The sequence below is a fragment of the Bactrocera latifrons genome, unplaced genomic scaffold (genome assembly GCF_001853355.1).
Source record: "Bactrocera latifrons isolate USDA-ARS-PBARC rearing strain unplaced genomic scaffold, ASM185335v1 scaffold_0, whole genome shotgun sequence".
Taxonomy (NCBI): Eukaryota; Metazoa; Arthropoda; class Insecta; order Diptera; family Tephritidae; genus Bactrocera; species Bactrocera latifrons.
Genome location: NW_017534406.1, coordinates 3,508,297 through 3,531,927, shown reverse-complemented (window position 1 = coordinate 3,531,927; position 23,631 = coordinate 3,508,297). Strand labels below are relative to the sequence as shown.

Here is a 23,631-nt window from a genome sequence, read left to right as displayed (position 1 = left end):
TAACGGAACTTTTTTGCATACCGTTATACAAATGAAAAGCTAATTCGGTGAATTTATTTTCAGAAACGTAGTTTTGCTATGCAGTGGCTTAATTATGTGAGCACAAGTGTAGCAAGTTACGAACTCAGTGAACCACAAGACTTAGATAACAACCCTGAATTCGCAACATTGAAGAGTAATAATTAAAATATTTAAATAATAAAAATTAATAGAATAAYTAAAATATTAAAATATTTGGTGAAATTCGCAAATATTTTCACTATACAGAAAATTCAAACAGTTTTCACAAAATATACAAAGAACTAAGTTTTTTGGAAGTTGGATTTTCGTACATTATTCAGTTGAGGCGGCGTTACTCAGACAATACTGCCCGAAAACTGTTGTTTGATTTTGATATTTCTATGCGCTGTACCGAGGTGCTCAGTTGACAATGATGAGGAGCAGGTTACCCTGCCATTTCACTACAAAATACTGCTGTTTGTGGCCATAAATAATAAAGCTGTTACGAGCTCTTCTCTATAAAATACTCAGCGACTGTGATCAGAATGTGCGATACTGTTCTGTGCTGACAAGCAAACAAATTATTTATAAATGGTGTGACGAAGGCATAAAAGCAGCTAGTTCTCTTAGTTTCCTAGTCTATCCGTAAATTTATTTACAGGTCATATTTAAACAAATAAATAAATAAAATATTTATGAATGGATGTATTCGTTCCAATTACAAAGAAAGTACTTTTATACTCAATTTATAATTAAACCATACTTTTTCTAAACTTAGAGTATTTCTGGAACATACTACGAATATGCAATTCTACTTTATATAAACTATTTTTTCAGCTTCGTTATTCGAAAAGCAAAACAGACAGCACAGCGGTGACTATTGCTACAATAATGGCTGAGAAAGCAAAGAGACCATATAATATTGCTATAGAGCCAATTGAAATGAGAACAGTTACTAGCTTAAAATCAGTTCTAATCACTTTTTTAACAAAGTTAGCATTAAATATTTACAAATACAAAAATACAAAATAATTCACGATGGCATACAGTCTAAGCCTAAAATTTGCAGAGAAAATATGAAAACAGTACAATCAAAAATCAAAAAAGTAACGTTATACGGATAGAATATACGTAAGATCCCTGCGACGATTCATAAAAGTTATTAAAGCTTCTGATGAGAATTCGGAAGTAATCCTCATAGTGCTGTAACTTTGAGGAATCTTATTCAAGTGTCGGATCTTCGGATATAAATCTAAGTCTGTTTCAATCACATAAATCCTTTTGTGTCGAAGCATATTATTAGGTCTACAACTTTGCTTCCGCCGTCCAAAAGTGTTTTCCCTTATTCCCTCAAAACGCAATGCTTAATTAACACACGAAATGCTTTATGATCCTTTTTTTTTTTTGTAAGCTAACACAAGTTGCTTTACAAAAATTCTCTATTTTCTTAATACCTAATAGAAACCATTTAGATGGTAGTAGTAGAGTAATAGTATTATCTATGGATGTGTCAGCCTCAGTAAAGCGTTGACGGGTCCTCAGCCGCAATTTTCTTGGAATTAAAAAAGAAAAGCACAATTTTTCGGAAATATCGAGAATTCTGCTCAAAAAGTGACATTTTCAGTTGAGAATAAGTTTGGGTTGCAAACAGATCTTTACAAATATTTTGTTGGGTTAATGTTGATACAAATGTCCAAGATCGTTATAAAACGATTTAATCGACCAGTGCTTGACCCTAGAGACATCTATTGGAAAACGGTGGAAGCAAAGTTTTAAAATATATAATACTGCAAACATTTTCCAGTAATGGTTTGATGTGTCGCATACATACATACATATATCAAATGTTATAAACCGAGTCAATCTTTTCTATAAAATTGCATGTCGGTGCGACCTCTGCCTACGAACTAAGATAGAAAGAAAAACTTACTTTTTTCTAAGAGTAAACAACTTGCGCAAAGCAATGAAGACCTGTGAAACTAAAGGCTGCTTCCAAACTACATTAGCTATCCAATGTCGGCTTACATTTCATACCTCTCTCTTCTCCACAAAATGTGCGAAAAGTTGGTTTAGTCATATATGTATGTACATAGCAAAAATTTGTGTTAATATTCTTCACTGTATTATCATAATACAATACTATTTTGTTGGAAAATTGCTAAAACTAAACCTTCAACCTCAACTAATGTATGTATGACACTCGTGTTTCAATGCGTACAACACCTTTCCCAGCAACGACGTTATCACCTCCGTTGACCTTTTGACAGCTCAGTTTTTCCGGCAACATTTCACGCACACATCCATACATAACTATCGCCCATTGCCATGTACTCGGGCGGTGAGCACGCACATATATATTTATCAAAGCCATTAATATCTAAATCAAAAAGGATCAATAAATAACGGCATGACATTAATGCCCGCACGTTAAGTACTACGTAATATACGTAATATGACAATATATGACATTGGTGTGGTGGGGTGCTTGGTGCTTGGTGCTTGGTGCTTAAGCGGCACACATTTTGGTAGCCAGAATAATTCCTCGCTGCAAGATTTTATTAAGCATACGCAATAAGATTGAAATTGTATTCGCACAAACACTTTGAAATGAAAACAGATAAAAGCGTTAAGGTTAGAAAAATTTAACTAAGCACATAGACAAATGCCAACAACAAACCTAAGCGCATTGCGGGTGTTTGCAATTACACACACACATATAGACGAGTGTGTGTTGGAAAAATGGATTTCTCGCTTTGTGTTTGTAAAATCCCTAATTTATTAGTGTTTAAAGCGAACACTTTACGAAGCACAGCCATGATGTGCACATTTCAACTGAGTGACTTTATGGTGACGCCGTAAAATTAAGGAAGCCTGTCAACAACAAAAAGCCACAAACACACACGCTGCCCAGAAAAACTCAATAAAAATAAGCGGATAATCGTAAAAGCGCAGGAACAAGAAATCTCAGCGTGCGAGACAAGCCAAATGCTTGGTTTGGCTGGCTTGGAGCGATGGAGTGTGGTGTGTTGTGTTGGAAAAAGTGATGAAACGCAATAGCACATCAATTTGAGGGTGCATGGCATATGGTCAAACTTAACTGCGAAACCGGCGCGCCTCATATAACGGTGTACGGGTGTGCGCCGTCATTGTCGACCATTGAGGGTGGTAAACATGTGGATAAGTATGGGGATTATGTTTGACGAGAATGAGCTGAAAATCAACGCAGATTATGAGCCAAATCAAACAAAATCAAATATTTCCATTCGACTTGATTGAGATGAAGACGGTGGTGCACGCACCCTAAGAAGTCGCACACACATACACATAAATGCATTTACATAACAGCTCTACCTATATAGTAAATATATACATACATATATGCCTTTATATATCTCTATATCTCTAAATATCTGCTTATAGCCACATTTGTCTGTGTGTCTTCTTGTGTGTGTTTGTGTGCGTGAAAATTCGTAGAATTGCAGACAGCGATTCTCACACAACCCACACACTCGTTTATGACATGATGACTTGCAGTTTGTTAAGCTTTGTGCGCTTTGTACATACATATGTTTATAAGCATGTAAGTATGACTTGTGCGTATGATGAGTATGAAAAATGATAGGAAACAGGAATTATGCGTCTAAATGCAGGCATTACAAAGGGGCCAAATATATCTTACTTGTGCGTCGTCGTTAAGTAGTACATACCACACACGCATTCACACTCATATACATGCATACTTGTGTGTGCGTGTGTGTGTGATGGAGTTTGTGGCATGATTGCTTAGCCGCTACAAGTATTTCGTATGGGCTTCCTAGTTTTCTGCACAGCCGCTTGCGAACTTTTGCTGCGAGCAGGAATTACGCAAAAATACAGTGCTGTGCACAAGTATGAGTACATACATACCGTCACTTAAAATGCAAAATAACGTAACATCACGTTTCATAAGTTTAGAGGTGAAGGAAAAACGAAGCCATTCATATTGAAACAAAATTTCGATTTTGATTATAAAGTAGTTATATATCGGTTATATAATGATTATGTATTGGTTACTTATTGGTTAAATATTGATTTTATATTGAGTATTCATCGGTTATATATCGGTTATATAAAAAATGGTTATGTGTTGGCTATATATTGGTTAAATATTGATTATATATTGGGTATACATCGGTTATGTATTAATTATATCTGATTGGGAAGCTTAAAATTTTATGCATACACATAAGTATATATGTACTCGTAATATGATATAATGAAGCAATAAAAACTCAAATTAATTTTTTTTTTTTTAATAAGTTGGTTTGCAGTTAAGGTGCCGTTATGTAGATAATAAACTTAATTTCGAAACGAAGTAGAAGAGCAAAAGGAATGAATAAAATAATTCATTTAAAAAATTTATATTTAGAAGTCAATCTGCCTTACTTGCTGGAAAGGTGAAAGTTATAATTGAAATAAAAGCAAGGAAAACGTTTACTTCGGTTACATCGGTGGATTTTGATCATTCAGCTTGTATGGCAGCTATACGCTATGGTGACTCGATCTGATTTTTTCGAAAAATATGCGTTTACTTTTAAAAATATGTCTGGCAAAATCTCGTGAAGATGCCTCATCAAATAAAAAAGTTTTCCATATAAGGTCTGGAATTTAATCAATAAGTTTGCATTGCAGTTAGATGTAATAGTCATCCAATCAGAACAATGTCTTCGGAGATTACTGGTCTTGGAAAATTACCTATACCAAATTTCGTAAAGATACCTCGTCAAATCCAAAGTTTTCCATACATAGACTTGAGTTTTATCGTTCTGTTTGTATGACAGTTATATTCTATAGTGGTCCGATATTGGCGGTTCCGACAAATTAGCAACTTCTTGAAAAGCATGTGTATTTGTGTTACTTACAGTAACTTGAAATATTCATTTCGATCAAAAATATGAAATAAATATCCCATATTTTCGCGCGATTATTTCATACAACATTTCATGTGAATTAACTCATCAAGAGTGCGGAGCTGAACTTAATTCAATTGTTGGTTTGGTGAATATAATCGAGCTTGTAGATCACTCCAAGAAGAATTTCGGGAAGGTTGTCCAAAATCTTCGACATTGTAAAATCGTCATGTGACTTACCGTGGGATTGAGATAACTATAGCAGCATACATACTCGTACAGTAAATATGGCATGAACATTTGATAAGAAAAATATTTATTCTCTTTGGATTCCACACAATTTGTCGATGGCTCGAAAGGAAAGGTTCGTGTCGATTGGTCGAGACAAATGTTAACAATGTACGATAGCGGTGCTTCGTAACACGTCTATGATATTGCGGCAGGTGGTCGATAAATCGTGGATTTACGCGAATGCGCCCGAAAGTAAATAGGTCGACTCTATGGGTGTTTCAAGATGAGCCGAATGCAACAAAAATTGTCCGCACACAAAGCACTTCCCAGCAAATGGTTGCCTTTCTTTTTAGAAAAACTGAACATGGCGCAACCATACCAACCATACAACGCAGAACAGTAAACCTTGTCTTTCAAGAAATCAGTTAAACAATTGCATTCTAAACATAGATTTCACAAGTCTTCCACCGCATAGTCTTGACTTGACACCGAATCATGCTTTTTTCTCCCTTTCTTAAAAAATAATTTTACAGATCAACGTTTTTCGACACTTGAAGAGGTGTTTGATGCATTCAGAACTATACATATTTAATAAAGTCTCCAAAATAGAATACCTGAATACTACAAACTTATTAAAAAATATTACTCTCATTTCTCAACAATATTCTCGTAACTCAAAATCAGTATACTATTATTTTTCACTCGACTGCGCAAATGTTTTGCACGCCGCCAAGTACTTGAGTTTGAATTTATGTAGACACGCGGGAATTTACTTGTAGTTATGCACTGGTAAATTGGTGTGGCATGCCACTTTGCCAACTGCTGACTTACTACAAGCATGCACAACAAAAAGGTCTCGACGGCTACAGCCGGAGCAACAGCGGCAATTGGCTGCAATGCCAACTCATCAGCACCGCTGCCATTCAAGTAATCCAGTATTTCCTCTGAATTTTCACTTAAACACAAAGTAAAGATGAATGAATCAACATCTGTCAAGCCGTGAAACGATTCCGAAATCGCAAATCGCGTTGGCGCAAATGCCACACAAACACACCCCAACACACACACACACACACACGTACATAAAGCGCACTAATACACACACAAGTAAATGTACAAGTGCGAACGCATAAAACGCGTGATTGCGAGCGCGCCTGCAATGGCGGTTCAATAAGTTCATGGAAATTGTAGTAATTATAGATTTTACGTGTCGCATTTAGGATAGAACTGTTATCATTTCTTTGTATGTATGTAAATATGTACTTTAATTGGCATATATATTCATACTCATAGCTAGGCGAGACCACGTTTTAGCCGCAAACACTTGAACCCGCTGCAATGAATTTGTTCCATCGAACTCTTGCACAGGCCGCAGCTGTTTCCAGCGAAGTACGTTGCGGGTGCAGCAAGTAGGAGCTTACAAGATTAAAAATTCATGGAATTATATATTGTTGCCATCGCTAAGCTTTGACTTGATATTAAATTTGAAAAAATAATTCCTGTCTGCAATTCACCAAGCGTTAGAGAGTTGCGAATCGAACACCAATTGCTCAGGCAGTCAGCACTCAAAAACGATCTCTCTGAAGTGACATATTTTTGGTCGCACTGATTTTTACACAATTAATATATACATTTATTAGAAAAAATTTTCTCCCGTGCGTTATTAACGCCTTTCATAACAATTCCAGTAACTTCGCTAAAGTCGCCGAAAGTGTGTCTACCGAGATATTTCACTATCAGTCGAATAAAAGCCAAGCAATAGTGTAGGAAGTGACAAGACAATTCCAAATCGCTTTCCTTCATATATGTAACTTTGGCAGAGAGTGTCCGCGCGTGAACCTATGAAAGACTGTCGAGTCAGAGCACCTACAATTGCGGCGAGATTGACTTTGCTAAAAGCAAGCAGTGCGGCGGACCTCTTATGGTACACTTTGTACCGGAATATCTCGCAGCCACACAAGTTCTGGTTGTTAGCCAGTGCTTGCTGAGTTCATTGGAGATCCCAAAGATCCAACGTCATGTAAACCGACTTGCTTCCAATGGTACGTAATAGTTCATCGGCTTTTCAGTTATCGATGATTCCGCTGTGACAAGACACCCGTACAAATCTAATGTGTAAAATCATGAAGCTTTTGGTAATGAAGTCATGCTCTCCATGACTAATTTTGCGCGCACAAACAGCGAGCTCGGCTATTAGTGTGAAGGAACACCGCTTCGGAGAGTGTATCCTTCACTGCCTTGATATCAGCCACCTCCGCCTGAAAGATACTGCTGTGGTCTGGTGATCTGAAAGTGGAGTTATTGGAGTGCTCCTGACAGAAGACCCCACTTTTTACTCTCCCTCCCTCAACAACAATAAAGTTACGGATCACAAAATCTGCAAACAAGTTTCCTGAATTAAACAATAAATATTATTATTTTTATGTGCATTTCAGATATTTTAACTTCTACTTTGAAAGTATATTCAGTTAGATATTTTTAGACTATAATGGAAAGCATGGTTCTTGAGGTATACTTTCCTCCCCTGTTTCACAAATACACACATAGTCTCAGCATATTTATAAATTCAAGCATCATCCTAGATACCAATGAGGCATTGTGCTTCCTGCTAGGATATGTGACTTCAAGGTTCTTATTTCTAAATGGTTTCGAAATCAAGAAGGAAATGCTCTGGGGCTTCAGGCTTCATGCCACAGAATAGATACATTGCAGAGAGGACTAAAACGATATTACATACTGGTAGGTGACTCTTAAGCCTGTAGCAACCAATCTATATTGACACAAGCAAACAGTCAGTCTGAGTAAGCAGCGAATTGGCGAATGGATGACGGCTTGCAAGAGCTTCAAATGATTTCACTTTTGGAATAATGCTTAAACTCAGCGGTAAAAATTTTCACAGTCCAAAGCCTAACATCATTTATATTTTGACTTTCTGGTATAAAATAAAGTTAGTAATAAAATTGAAGTTAAAAGTTGATAGATTTCGAGGTTCTCTACTTCTTCGCTGAAAAAAAAAACACAAAAACTTCAAATTTAATGGTGATTGTTTATTATCAAACGAATATTCCGATGGCCCCACCGACCCACAAACCACACCAAACCGTTGTTTTTTCTTAATAAAATGACAGCTCTTGAATCCCTTCAGGTTGCTCTTCGTCCCGAATTTGGAAATTTTTCTTCTTTACATACCAAGAAATGGGCTTCATATCTCAACAAAATTTGTTTCGAAAACGTCGGCTCTTCTTGGAACTTTGTAAGAGCCGCCTATAACACGTAAAAGATATGGTTTAAGTAAAATCAAAATTTTACCGTTTTTTATTTAAAAATTCCCAATTTTTTGGTAATTTTCTCAAAAAATAATTCATGATAGCCATTGTCTATTCCCTCCCCCACTCTTCAACTATTTGACAAAGCAGCGCCAAATTGCCGTTATTCATCAGCTTAACGCCGCTACTTAACAAAACTAAATTGCATTGCTTTGCGACAAATCGAATTATGCCAAGTTGCTGCGACTTAAGCAGCCAACCTCGTGGCAGGACGCAAGCGACAAATGCGTTGCATGCGCGTAAATCTCCAACGATCCTATACATGTATATATGAGTGTGTGTGTGTGCGTTGCTGCCACTATTTGTTAGTGCTGCTGATATGACTGCTATTATTTTTATTGTTGTTGTTGTTGTTGCTGTTTCTGTTTTTATTCTTATTATTGCTGTACGCAGGCAACAAGGAGTCAGGCAAATGATGCGTTGTCACTGGCTGACTGGTTGCATGTGCATGCTGCCACATGCAATTGCTAGCATAAATAGTGCAACAGCAACAGCAGCGGCAACAATAACAATAACTAATGGCTGCTGGAATGGAAAAACCAACAGTGACAACAGCAACAACAAAAATAGCAGCTGGTTGGCAGACAGCAGCAATTTGCCTAAACACACACACACATATACAGACCGTAACAGCAATCAGTTGTGCAGCCGGCGCAGTTCGTTGGTGCGTTTGTGGCAAACTGCTTCTAAAGCTGTCTTATTGCTGCACTTGTTGTTTTTGTTGTTGTTGTTACTTATTGTTGTTGTTGCAGTTACTTATTGTTTGTTGCTGCTGTTGTTTTTCTTGTTGTACGCAAAACGTTAACGAGCTGCAACACTTTTTCGCCGTCCAACGCGTCCGCTTAGATTGCTGCAGCAATGGCAATTTAGTGTTGCTGCAAATAGTTGGTACTTGACTCGGTTTTTTTTTTTTTGCTGTTGCCCTGCCGCTGCTTTGTCTACAATTCACTATTTCTGCCACAGTTAGAATATATTGCAGTAATTCGTGTGTGTGCTTTTTTCCCGCTCGTGCGGCAGACACACAGTCGCGGCAAAAGGAGTGAACACAAATCGCTTGAATGCTTTGTGGCACACTCAACTTGAGCTGCAGCGCATACACACATACATGCCACATACAACATACCTACCTACGTATGTAGGTATGCTTGAATGTGAATTGGCATTTGTTGGCGATTCTATTTGCTTGGTTGCAAGGAGTCTGTCTGCCCGCGCAAGCATATGTCCCACTCTTCGTGCCTGCGTGTGTGTGTGTGTGAGTGCCTTTGGTGCAGTCATGTTAGTGTTGGCATACACATGTCATGTTTTGGCTTCATGACATTTCTAGCATAAGCAAATACCATGTCAAGTTATTTTGCTTGGCAGTCGCCAACACATAACACAGCACAGCACACAAACTACACATATTCACACAATCATATAATTCACACATACATATAAATTTTCGCACATTGCACAGTGTGGAAGAAAAATTTTCGCACCCAATTCCCAGCTGAGCGGGGCAAAAGCGCAATTTGTAGGAAATTCGTAATATCACCATTAAGGGTAGTAAATATCAATAGCGAAGCAAATTAGGCAACACATGGCCAATGGCATATAAATGAGGTAAAACACTGTTACACTTCCGTTGCGGTGCATGCAGTCGCATAAAAATGTCTACTTGTGGGCCAAATGTGAGGATTATGCATGAGTTTGACCCCAAAAAAATAATGCAGATTGCGGCTAAATTGGTTGAATTGGCTAAAAAAACACCCCAAAAGATATGCGCATGCATTTGTGTGCAAAAGAACAGCCGCATTGAGTCGCATAAATAACAGACTATAAATACAAAACTGCTCGTTTGCAACTAATTTTTAAGGCAAGCACTTTTTATAGTTTGACTGTCAATACCGCCAATCGAACAGTGGCGAGATTTAAGCAGCTTGTTGCAAGCTTGTTTTACACCCACTTCTGGGGGGAATGTAACTTTTATGTCCCTAGGGTCACATATCTGTCTTCACTAAGAGCAGTTGGACTATGTTGTCCATTAATACCGCTAATAACTGCAACCAAACCAGACAGTATTTACACGAGGATTGAGTTTAGCATAGTAGTCGAAAAAGTCTTTTCGTATTTTGTCAATAGATGCCGTATATCTCCAGTGCTACCAATCACATTGTGTCATACCATTGGAAAATGCGACATGTATTGGAAAGGCGACATTTTAAGCTTAATTTAACCAACGAAAAATTAAATCGGGGAAGTTGAGAAAAAGTTACAACTGTTCAAAAATATGTGAAAATAATGAGGAAATTCACTATATTTTGAAATTTTTGTATAAAAAAGGAAAGAATGCCACGCAAGCCATCAGTGAAATTTCTGAAGTTCAGATATCAGATATCAGTTTAGATAAGATAAATAAATGAGAATTGCACCGCGATCTAAGGTCTACTCTGCCCCCTCCACAGTCAGAAAGACCCACCTAGACCCAGCATATTGAAAAATTCCAATATACTGCTAGCTGCTAGTGAGGCGATGTTATCCCTATTTGGTAACATATATCCAAGGGCCTTTATCCTGCTACTGCAAACTACTATGCAGTCAATTAGCAGTTGCTCTGGGGTTTCAGGCTGCCTGTCAGAGATCCGGCAGTTTGCACAAAAGGCAAGGCCCTTGTTAAGTACATAAGTGCTTATTGAGCTTATAGTGGCAGTGTAGAATCCAGTGCTAAGTGAGGACTTTACGCTGGCTGACTCTTCAAAGCGAAGTTTTGAGTGCTGCAAAACGCCTTTATCAGTCGATAGTCGTGGAGAAGACTAAGTCAACTCCGGCAGTGGGTTGCCCTGACTTCTTGAAAGCCATCTGGCAGTCAAAATGTACTGTACTGCGGTGTTCTGGTGGCAAACTACATATTTATTGTTCCCATTGATAAGCCGAAATGTTTAGTGATACTTGAATCTTAATTCCAAAAATTAATTAAAATCCTCTTTTGATGTATCTCTTCAGGGAAATACCTGCATAACCTACTTTAAATTCTCCAAACCAAAATGTCAGAGAAACGTGACTTGTATACTAACAATTAGATCAGGTTAGATCGTAGGATTGATCAAAAATCGCTGGATCGTAATTGGATAAATCTTGGTCCTTTGTGTTAACCAAAAACTTCTTAAATCAGCGAAGCGTTTTGAGCTTACCACAAATTTATTGAAACGGTTAGTTTCAATCTCAGTCACTTCGCTAGGTTCTCCAATATCTCTATCGAGATATCAGTATTAGTCTGCCAAAAGACGGACACTAGGAAATAGGAAAGTGACAAGATGATTCCACCTCGCTTTTCTTCTTACAGCTTTCAAAAATATTCTGTCGCACTGCGTGTGTACCTATTGGACAGAAGTCAAACTTCCTGCGGCGAGACTGACTTTGCGTAGTACCAGTAGTAAAGAAATTTAACGGTAGTTTTGGAAGTTGACCAGTGCTTGCCGAGCTCACTGAAGGTCCACAGGTACAGCGTAGATGGCATCGGAAAAGCAATTCACTTGCAAATCTATCTATCGCTACCTTAAAAACAACCTCCGCTTGCTAGGCGCTAGAGTGCTCTGGTAGCCTGAGGTTAGAGTTGACGAGGAACTACCGACAGCAGATTTCAGGCCCTATCCACCTCTTAACTTCGATCGTTTTGTGAAAAAGTTGACTGAACCCCTTTTGCAACGGTTTCGCCCCGTCTACAAATACCTCACAGATGTGTATGCAAAGAAGGAACCGCCTGTAGAAGGTTCAGCGTTGCAGCAATCTGGATTGTATGTAATAAAGTCGAAGTAGTGAAGTATTTCAGTGTGTCTCCACATGGTGCTTCTCATATACCGAGCTTGCCCAAGTCTAATAGCAAGCAGCTAAGTATTTACCAGTTATGTTTACAGATACAACGTGTAAAATGGTATTGAGCGCCCTTGTTAGTGCACCAGAAATGCCTATGTGGTTCCCTCTTCGAATGTTTTTCACTGCTTAGCTAATGTGGTTTCTCCAAACGCCAATAACCTCAGGAATATGTCGGCTTAACTATGATTTCATAGAGCCAGAACAACACTTTCGGTGAGAGGCCGTACCTCTTCCGAATTGATACTTTACAACAATATTAAACGAGCGATGTCTTCCTCACTCTCTCCTCTATAATTGGTTTCTATGAGGGCTTTCTATAAAGAATAAGGAACAAGAACTTCAGCCTGTCGATCGGCTGAAGAATAGAACCTCCCAATGTGGGGAGAGTAACATCAGAGATTTTGCATCTTTTAATAAATGAAACCACTTCAGCTCTGAGGGTATTCGAGGCAGTAACCGTCTGGGGAAGCAGAGGAAGAGAAAGACCTCCACTCCGCTGGCAAAACGAGGTGGAGAAAAACATGGCACACTTGGAATCTCCAAATGGTGCCAAACATCGAAAAGGAAGAACGATTGATAAGGGGTTGTAATCTTGGCTATAATTGGCGCTTTTTTTTGAGGCGAAAGTGCACACAACCCTTTAAACGCCAAGTCTCCAAAAGCTTAACCTTGCTGATTGTAATCTTTTTAACCAACTTAGCAACAGTACTCGATAGTCTCTAAAAGTTCTATTTTGTACTTAAAAAAGTTTTCCGAATCAGTTTGAGATATAGAATTTATTTACGACAGCGAATATATTTTTCAAGTCTTCAAAGAGAAGAGACTAAAGGTTCATAATAATAGATGCACTACTGATAACAATTTACAGAACATAGCAACGATCAAAACTTAGTGCGCACTAAAATAGTTTTATGTAATATTAGACACCCTGTAGCTGTTAATGACAAGCCTGGTTCAAGTAAGAGGTTTTTCGAGTTGCTTAAAAACTTGTAGTTTCCAATATTTTTTGATTAAATTAAATGTTATTAGGAGGATAAGTCCGTCTCTGAGGTGTGACAAATGTTTTCAGCAAAAGTCAGTTACTGAGAATCAATTTTCAATTTCAAGTTTGCAGCAGATTAAATCATTACTTTTACGACACACTGTTAGGAGCAGCACAATATACGCACTCTGCCTAAATATGTGTTATTATTGTACATACATATGTAAGTCTGTCTAAATGTATCGACACGTATGTGTGGGTCTCGAACGGCGTATTGCAGACTTTATGGCGAAGGGATTAGAGTAAAAGATGCTAGCGGTAGTGTAGGCACATGCCACACTGGCTTTGTATACACCGACTGACGGACGAACGAACGCTGTTGTAGTATTGGTGGCGTGATTGGTGGTGGTGTGAAATCTAAAGGCTCTTAATTAGCAGCAATTAATCTTGACTGCAATTCATAGCGATTCTAAAAAGAAGAATTAATGCCGCCTATGTCTTTGCCTTTGGCTTTGTTCGTGCGACAACTACTCACACACGCACACGCGCACTATTTTACATACACGCAGTATGTGGCATGTGGTACATGTATGAGTATGTGCGCGCTGCTCCTAATTCCCCACCCAAGTGATTGCACGAACTACACACACACCGCGCTGAGTAAAAACGCTTGACGAGACGATGCGCGCGCTCGTCGATTGCCAACTGTGGGCGCGGGGCGCTGACGCGCGCACTATTCTCACACAAAGCCGCATGCTGAAGTTCTGAAGTCCTTCATAGTCACACACAAGAGATGGGAGTGGGTGCCGCGCTAGGTGCGCGCGTATGTGTTTACTGTGCTAATGTCAATGTTGTTGTCGTTGTAGCTGTCGCGCGCACAGTGGTGTATGTCGCCGGCGAAGGCGCTGACGGTGTGACGACAAATTGTTTTCATTCATTACATCGGCAAGAGGCTGTAATTGAAAGCGTGCACGCACGCCAGCCCAAGTCCAACGCCGCCGCCGAGTCAACCCATATATTCAGCCAGTCATCCATCTCGCGCTTATGCCCACACTGCTGTGTATACACATATACACAACTACATACATATATGTATACATGGAAGTGATGTTTTTTGTTTTTTTCTTATATTGTGCGCGCGCGCTTTGTGCGTGGCAGCGTATCATTGCGGATTCACAATCGTAATTAGCAGCGCTTTTTTATTGAAAGTCAACTGCCGTAGACGCCTTCGGACTTGATAATAAAAAATAAGCGTAATAAAAACTTAAAAAAAAACAACAACAACAAACGATAAAAACAATCATACAAAGCGCCTTCAAATTGCCTTTGATTACTAGGGATTCATAGAATTCGTAGTTTGAGGCAAGTTAGTGAAGAGCGTTTTTTTTTTTTGTTCATTAATTTATTTCAGTTTTTGCGCTCTTTAATTCAGTCTTTGTTGCTTTGCTTTCGTGCTAACGGTTTCTGTGGAAAAATTCATTAATTACAATGACCGAACAGGACTGCTTGTGGGCCGACAGAATATCGGTGCGGTGGCGTGGCGATACTTGGCTCCCTCTAAATAGTTTTACTTGACTTTGCAGAGGGATAAATATATATATATAGATATACTTATATATATACATACATATATACATGTCAATGCTTTTTGTCGCTATTTTGTATGTGTAGACATTAGTCGTCCATCATTATTTGGTTCGTGCCGCTTTCGGCGAGGGCAGTGCGTCAAGAGAAAAGGGTTACTTTGCGGCGAGAATTAATAACATTTCTATATTGATGTTGTTGTAGTTATATATGTATGTACGTGTGTTGGCTTGTCAATAATATTGAAAGGGTGTCGCTGGCATTTAATTTCATTTACCGTGAAAGCTCTAGCTCTTCTAACGGAAGGGTGGTTTAAGTTAGCAACTTGCTTGGTAAACAACCCCGCCCTGGTTGGCGTATATGGACAGTTTATTATTGGTTTATTAAATTCATGAAATTAATGGAAAAGGGTTCCCAGCAATTAATTCAAAGCAAACACACTCTACTCAAAGTATGTATTTAGTGCAATAAATGTTGATATTATGAATTCTAATGTGGGTCATCATGAGATTTGCTCTACAAAAAATAAAGGTCCGTATAGGTTGCTTACATTTTCCTACTAATAAGGGTGTTACAATAGTTCCGAGCAACATTAATTTGAAATTTTTGCTATTTTTTTTTTTTTTTTTACTCGCTAAGAGCAAACAGAAAATCTCTTGCAAAAAAAAATATGCAGCGTGCCTCATATATTATATTTTTAGACAATAATTAATAAGTGAATAATTTTGACATTTTCTAAATGTCTAAACAGCTCACGCCAAGCATCGTTTCATACCTAAATAATGCACGGAAATAGTGTCGCCTCTCATTACAAATATTTTGAAGGTGACTAAACCCATTTCTCTCTATTTGGCGGAGTTAAAAAGCGAAGTTGACGCATTTAGCTACAGAAAATATATTCAAAATCCATGAAACAATAACTGGGCTGAAAAGTTCGTAGACTGATACATAGTTCGTAGATGTTTAGTCTTTTAAAGTTAGGTCGTTAAAAGCTACGTTTACAATTTTGACAGCTTTCGAACTGCCCTTTGGGTGAAGCAACTTGTGTTAGTTCACAAAAAATTGTTCAAAAAGGATTTTGAGTACTAATAAAGCATCACATTTTGGGCGAAAAGAGTACTGTTGAAAGCAAGGTTTGGATTGATCAACATTTTTTGGACTCTGCACCAGGGAAGTCAACCGTTGAAAAGTGGTTTGCTAAACTTGAACAAGGCGAAGGGAGCAGTGGCCGCCCTAAAGAGGCTGTTAGAAGGACGAAAACGCGAAAAATCGGCGGCATTTGAAGAAGAAAAAAGTGCTGTTTCATCAAGTTAACGGTCACAAATCAATGAATGTGATGTAGAAAATTCATGAATAGGGCTTCGAATTACTTATGCATTCACCGTCTACGCCAAATCTGGCCCCCAGTGATTTAGCAACAATGTAGAGATAATCGCAGAAACTAAGGTCTATTTTAGGCTTAAGGCAAATGTATTATAAAAATGGTATTGAAGATTTGTTTGACCGCTATAAGCGTTGTATCGCTTTCGATTGCGATTGATATTGCATAAAAAAATCAAATTTTAACAAAAAATACATTTTTTATATAAGCCTACGATCTTTTGAACCCACCACTTATTTCTTCACCAAAGTATGGCTGTTTGGATCAAAATTTTTATAAGCTCATATTTTTTGAAACACAATAAAACAATGCGAGTCAAAAATTCACTAGCCTAGTTATCAAAAACAAGTGACTTTGGCTGAGGAAATAGAGTAGATTTATTGATATTGGCGTTCTGACACTTCTTTTTGTAGATCAAGGGTGGAGACAAACTATTCTCCAGAAATCTATAAAGAAGCAGAGTTATAACGAGGACACAAGATTTAACTCTCAGTACCGCTTTAGCCCGCGGAGCTGTATGCATTTATCATACTTCCCGCCGACTATTCTTTAGCACCGAATTTCGAAATTCTATAGGATTAAACTTAAACTCGGTCCTCAATGTTGCGTTGCCTTACAGAAAAGTATGAGAAAGGGACGAGGAGGACAGACACACGGGGACAAGCATCTATATATAAGGGCCCAAACTAACTAATGGAGTGAGGTGTGGTGATTTTTCAGCAAAATTAGATACCGAAATACCTTCCGGCTGCCAAACCACTGCATTATTTTTCAACCGGAGCGAAGATATGTAAAAAAACTTTTTTGTACCCTGTGCTTACAACAATGTACTCTAAGCGTTTCATCGAAGATAGCGAAAAAATATCTTGACCTCTGAGTAGATATAACATCCTATTCACGATAAATTTATATAAGGATCCCGGAGGGTGGTGCCTGCTCTGGCTAGTTCAGCAATGAATCAGAAGAAATAGCCGGAACAAGCGCCGCCCTATAATTAGACCTTGAAAACGTGGGAATATGCCTCTAGCTCCCTGTAGATATTTAGTCGCAAACAACATGTTACAGATTTAGCGAAGTCTCGGTGGAATCAGTCCCTAACATGCTCAACAAGCTGGCAAACGTGACCTTAATGGAACATGGAATGATATAAGAACATTAATAGAAATGCTAACAGGTCATTGTCGAAATGGCAGACTTGAAGTACCACACAACGATTATTGTAGAAGCTGTCAGGAGGTAGAAGAAGAAGACATAATAGAAGTTTTGCTATACGATTGCAAAAATGTATAGGAAAAGAATTGCAACTATGGGACGAGAGTGTGCTGACAATGTCCCGGAGATTGCAGAAAAATTATAAAACTTTTCGTAGGTGTTTCAGAGAGAACATAATAGTGTGCGGAGATTTTAGACCCGTTCATTTTACAATGCGTCACCTAAAGGTCCAAATGTGTCGTCAGACATCTACTCCACCTAGCTACCGAGGAGTACGGAATTCAATGAGTTTTGAGTAAGTCAATTTTTCTACAAATCTGCAAAGCTTAACCTTTGTTCCGTACTTTTTTTTGCTCTTCATACAATAAAATAGTCGGACCGGCAGCAACGATAGGTTTGAAAGTAGTAACCGGTTTTTAAGTGCCCACAGCTTTTATACACGCGGCTTTTGAAGGTTAGGGCTAACTAAAAATCACATGGATTCAATTATAGTAGCGCCATCTATTTGTTAATCCGTGAAGTTTTCTATTGACCGGAAAGCACATTATTTGCTGGAGATGAGAAACTGGAACAATGTTATCCAAGAACAGAAAATGTGTTATCCAAGTAAGCACATAACTAAACGTAAAATGTGACCAAAGTTTAGCTTCGCGAAGTTCTGAAATGACATAAACATCTTTTTTCAATCGTTGGTGACGGTCATTTCATTATTTTTTAACTTTCTCGTTAGACCTACTGCTAATTTCCATCGTTTATATAAGAAAATGTTGAAGCTAGGAATCTGTAACCCCTTTTGGTTAAGCCTCATGACAGAATTGAAAAGAATATGCAATTTTTTGTGATATTCTACTTCAGGGGATGAGTTTGTCAGTTTACCTGTATTTTTCACCTTAGAGTAAATGTTTTGGTATGAGAGCATATAGAAACTTACGAGTCAAAAATTCACCATAAAAATATTTCCAAAAATTTCAACTTTACTTGCAAATCTTACCCCACCTACGAAGGTACTTTCGCGACCTAAAGCAATGCAACCGCAATTATCTTTTTATCCATCAAATGTCCAACTGCGCTTATCGCCATTTCTTGGGGCGAATAACACTAAAATTAGGCTGTTAAATTGTCAGTAAGTCGAGGAAACTTGAATGAGCTGCGCTTATCTGACTAACTCACAACAGTATCTGTGATATGCTGCGAGCAACTAAAGCACAATAGTTTACAGTTTCGTCTCAGAACGCGCGCTCGTCAGTCAAATTGACAATGCGAATAGAAAATGCCGTTCAGCTGCTTATTTGAAAGCCTGCGGAATTTTCTTTATCGCTTAATTACAAGAAATTAATTACTTCTCGTCGGCGCTGAGCTGCTTGCTACACAACGCTATGCGGTTTTTCGGTAGCAGCAGCAGCCAGCGCAGCGAGCAGCGAGTATACAAACGACGAGTATTTACAATTTTCTCCATCAACCCAAGTTGTTATATTTATTGTAAGCAATTCATTTCTCTTCTTCGTTTCAGCGCACGCAGCGACGGCGGGAGGAAGAAGAAAGAAGGAGGAATTGAAGTGAAGAAGTGAGGAGAAGGACTTGAGGCGCCTCGCCATAAACGTACAATTTGAGTACTTGAACGTCAACACAACAACTGCCATATCATTAGCCAGCCAGTGAGAGAGCGGGAGTTAACTTTATTGCCACCACTTTGTCATATATCAACATGTGCCATGGAGAATTGCTTAGGCGGCAGCAAACGTACCATCCGAGCACAAAGGGACTTACAACAATTGAAGCAGCAATGCCAGCAATTGCCACCGAACCAGAATTTCTACACGCAACAACAACCACAGGTACATCGGCAAGCGCAAACTATCAAACAGCAGCAACAACAACTACAACAACAGCTCCTGCAACAGCAGCAGCAGCAGCAGCAACAATTGCAGCAACAGCAAAGGCTCTTGCAACAAGAGGAACAACAGTTGCAAAAAACGGCAGTACTGCTACAACAACAACAACAACAACAGCAGCAGCACCAGCAGCAGCACCAGCAGCAGCAACAACTCATACATCCGTTTCAACAATTGACGCTGCAGCATCAACAACACCAGCAACAACTGCAGCATCAACAACAACAACAACAGCAGCAGCAGCGCGATATTGCCTATCAATTGGCCGCCGTGGAAGCGGAGCACAATCGCCAAGCGTCACCTAAATTGGTCGCCAATTGTTTGCATTTTCCGCCGCCGCCCGATTATCCACCGCCACCACCGAAAACGCCAACGGCCGCGACCGGCGCCGCTGTCACCACAGCAGCCACTAAAACAATGTCCACGGCCAGCGCGAAGTCAGGAGCGCCAACAGCTGCGACAACAACAGCAGCAACGACTGCAACAACAACACCGTCAGCAAACAAAGCGAATGCCATCGGGCATCACCATCAACACCATCAGCATTATCACCAACAGCAGCAACAGCAACAACAGCAGCAGCAACTACTACAGCAACAATTGCCACCGCCACATCACTATCCACAACAACACACCGACAATGTACTGACGCACTTGGAACCACTGGCGCCACCTGCTGTGTCCGCGGCCACACATGCCACCGCTACGTTTGCGGTAAACGCCACTTTGACCCCATCGTCCGCGAATAATGCCACCAACAACAACAACCACCACTCGTCCGCCTCCAGCTCACCGTCATCGTCGTCGGCGACCAGTGGCACTACAATCGGTGTCAGCCCTTATGGTAGGCGACAAGTGTTGCCACGCTACCCCGACCCGGATCCGGACGCCATTGAAGTGTGCGACGAGCAGGAGCCCATAAACATTACGCGAATGTCCACACGTCACAATAGCAAAACACTCGGTCGCGCCAATGAATTGTTCAACGCGGACGCGAAATGGTCTGCGGTGCAACAGACCACAAGTTTACAGCTGTTGCATCAACATGCGCACGCCACACATCCGCACACGCAGCACGATTATTCGTATGCGTATTATGAGCCGGGCGCCGCGATGCGTCACTCGAACATACCACCGCCCGAAATGATGGTACCTGGTAGCGCACACACGATACACCATGCCCCACCACCGCCCAACTCGATACGCGCATTGCTATCCAAGGGTAAGAAGAACAAATTGCTGGCATCGCCGGCCGCACGTCATGCCTACCAGGCGCATTACGGTCTAGATGGCGGCGCCACAGCATGTGATAGCGCTACATTGCGCAGTATGGCGGGTGCGACCAGTGAGAATTTCTACGAAGAGATATCCTCAAATGAAGCGGCACTGCAATATCACCACAACAACCATCATCATCATCAACATCATCTGCGGCCGACGGGCGCATCACATTCGGCCGGTTCGCTAAATCAATCGTTGGTCGAGGAGGAATTGCGGCGCGTACAGAGTCGTCATCATAAAATACTGGGCGAATTGAATTTGTCCGTGGAGGCCATGCTGATGCCCGAAAGTCCGCCCAGCAGTAGTCCGACCAATTGTGAGGCGCCCACCGTTAGCGTTACCACCGCTTCCGGACAGCCGAATATCGGCGCTGTCGCCACCGGTGGCGCTGGCAGCTTACGTCTATCCTCCACGTCAGCCGATAATATCTGTGATGGAAATCTCGCCGAACTGTTGGGCACTGTAGGACCCACAGATGAGCTACTCTCGCCGGTGCAGTCTTCAACAAATGCCGCCTTCTGTGCCGCAGACTTAGATAGCGGTTTTAGCGGTAGCAGCGGTGCCAGCTACATTGGCAGTCTGCGCATACACAAAACCAATGCCGCATTGTCGCATATAATGAGCACGCGTCAAACGCAAGCGAATAGTGCGGCACCATTGTCGACATCCTGCAATTTTTCTTATGGCACACAAAGTTGTCGCTCCTTTCAGCGTTCGTCGTCGACGAAACAACCGCATCACTTGACGCTTGATGAGGATTTAAATTCGGGCTTTTTAACGCGCGCCTCGTGCGGTCGTCGCATACTCAATTGCGCCAAAATACGTGCAGCCGAGGATCCGGGACCGGTGGTGCCGACAGAGTCGAAAGCGCGTAGCTTCTGGAATCGTAAAGGTTGGCGCAAATTGCCCGGCTTCTCGACGTCCACATCCAGCATTAACGATACTGGCATAACAGGTGAGCCAATTTCCATGAAAAATGTGAAAGGAGACAACAACACAACAACAACAACAACAACAACAGACACGAAGACAAGAACGAAAACGAAAACGAAAAATACGAGTACAAAGGCGATTCCATTAATCTGCTTAAAACGCTGACCTTAATTGGTGAAGTGTCATTTGTCGGTGCAACATTGTTGCTGATGTGCTTGCTGCCTCTTGATTGTGTGCTATGCTGTGCTGTGCCGTCTGCGCTGGTGTGTTATGGAATGGAATGAGTTGGAATTGGACGAATGGACTCGAGAGCGAAAGAAGTAGAAGTGGTAAAGTGGTGAAGTGGTGAAGTGCCGTTGAATGGAATAAGTGCCATGGGTGTCAAAGAGTGGCTTGGATTGGCGCGCTTGCGGTGGCGTGTGTACGTACATATGTTTTTATTGTTGCTGTTGTCATTGCCCTTATTGTTGTTGATTTTGGTGTGCTGGTGTTGGCGTTGTTGTTGTGCTCTGCATTGCATTAGCGCATCCGTTGCCGACATTGCGACAAGGTGAAACAATTGATGGCTCTGCCATCAAAGATTTGTCTCGTTTCTATAAATCATATGCGCGCGCGGCGCCCCTCGCCCTGGCGTCGAGCAGCGAGTGCTGTTGAGTTGTGCAGCCTGTGACCAACCAACCAACCAACCAACCAACCAACCGACTAGCCAAGCAGCCAGCTAACTAACGAACCAGCCAAGTCAGGCAGCCGGCAACACTTAATATCCGCTCAACTTCGGCCAGCAGCAGCAGCCCGACCAACACCGACTTGCAGGCTTAGCGACCACATGACTTAACATATCGGCATACTTACAAGCATTGCCGCATGCATATGCATTACAACCATCCTACATATATACAGATATATGTATTTATATATATGTGCGCTCTTGTATGGTTGGCTGTAAGTAGAATGTATAATGGCTCTGATCATTCTGTTGAACGGTTTGTCGCCGTTTGCTCTACTGTCTGACTTGTGGTGGTAATTTATAAGGCTTAAGGGATATCCAGCGCTACTTTTCACTGTCCTGTACAACAGCCACAGCCACAGCCACACATATCCATACACAGCGCTTGTAGATACGAGTTCATTTAGCCATGTACATATGTTATTGTCGCCATTGTATCGCACAATCAAACGTTGCGATCTTCCTCACTTCGCTAATCACGCAAATGTGTTTTTGATTTATCACATCGAGCTTTCCTAAGTGTGAGCGCGAACGGGGCTTGGTGGCGAGCACAGAGGCAGCGCGGCGCGGCGCACACAGCAGTGAGGCCTTTATTATTTGCGTTGACTTTGTACGTAGCAACTAAATACACACACAAACAAACATACATAAATTACAAACATACATAGATATATATACACATATATATACACGCATATATAAGTATATAGAGTAAATGCCAGTTAATGATTACAAAGACTGCACCAACGATTTGAAATGAAATGACAAAAATGCGAAACAAAAAACTGTTATGTATGAGAGAGATGAGCGGTGAGCGGCGTGCGCTGCGAAATGTGGAAATATTTTAAATTTGACTTTTGCAAATGGAATTTAAATATTGTATCTAATTGTAGCACCACTGTATATATGAGATTTTACTAACACATATAAACTAAGCATATTGAACTTAAAGCATCAATTGAATATATACACAAAAATGCATTGAAGATGATACTAAAATTAATAATACTTAAGTATCGATGTAAGCAAAAACAACAACAGTTAAATAAATTATAAAAAATCAAAATTAATTAGCATGTTTTTTTTCCATTTGGACTTTTTGGCAAAGAAACCACCACTTGAGCAGGTAACAAAATTTTTTATAATTTTTTCTTTTTCGTAAGCTGAAAGCTTACTTTTGAAATGAAATTTTGGCAATTTTCAAAATTGTTATGTGGAAAAATACAATGTCATGCACGTAAGTTGAACAAATTTCAATTATCGCACGATATTTTATATATGCTGAGAGAAATGCAATATTATAAGGATTAGATTAGTTTAAGTTAGCTGAAAGGGTCGATC

The 23,631-nt window shown here is 40.1% G+C and overlaps 1 protein-coding gene across 3 annotated transcripts in view; it reads left to right on the top strand.

Moving 5' to 3' along the window:
* The window catches only part of LOC108974396 (putative uncharacterized protein DDB_G0291608), a 244,796-nt gene extending 221,475 nt beyond the window's left edge, over positions 1 to 23,321 (top strand). For all 3 annotated transcript variants that reach the window (XM_018942397.1, XM_018942228.1, XM_018942314.1), the window contains one exon: positions 18,968 to 23,321. In XM_018942397.1, the coding sequence (XP_018797942.1) occupies positions 19,170 to 21,728 (2,559 nt within the window). In that variant the 5' untranslated portion in view covers positions 18,968 to 19,169 and the 3' untranslated portion in view covers positions 21,729 to 23,321. The remainder of the gene's footprint in view (positions 1 to 18,967) is intronic.
* The last annotated feature ends 310 nt before the right edge of the window (positions 23,322 to 23,631 follow it).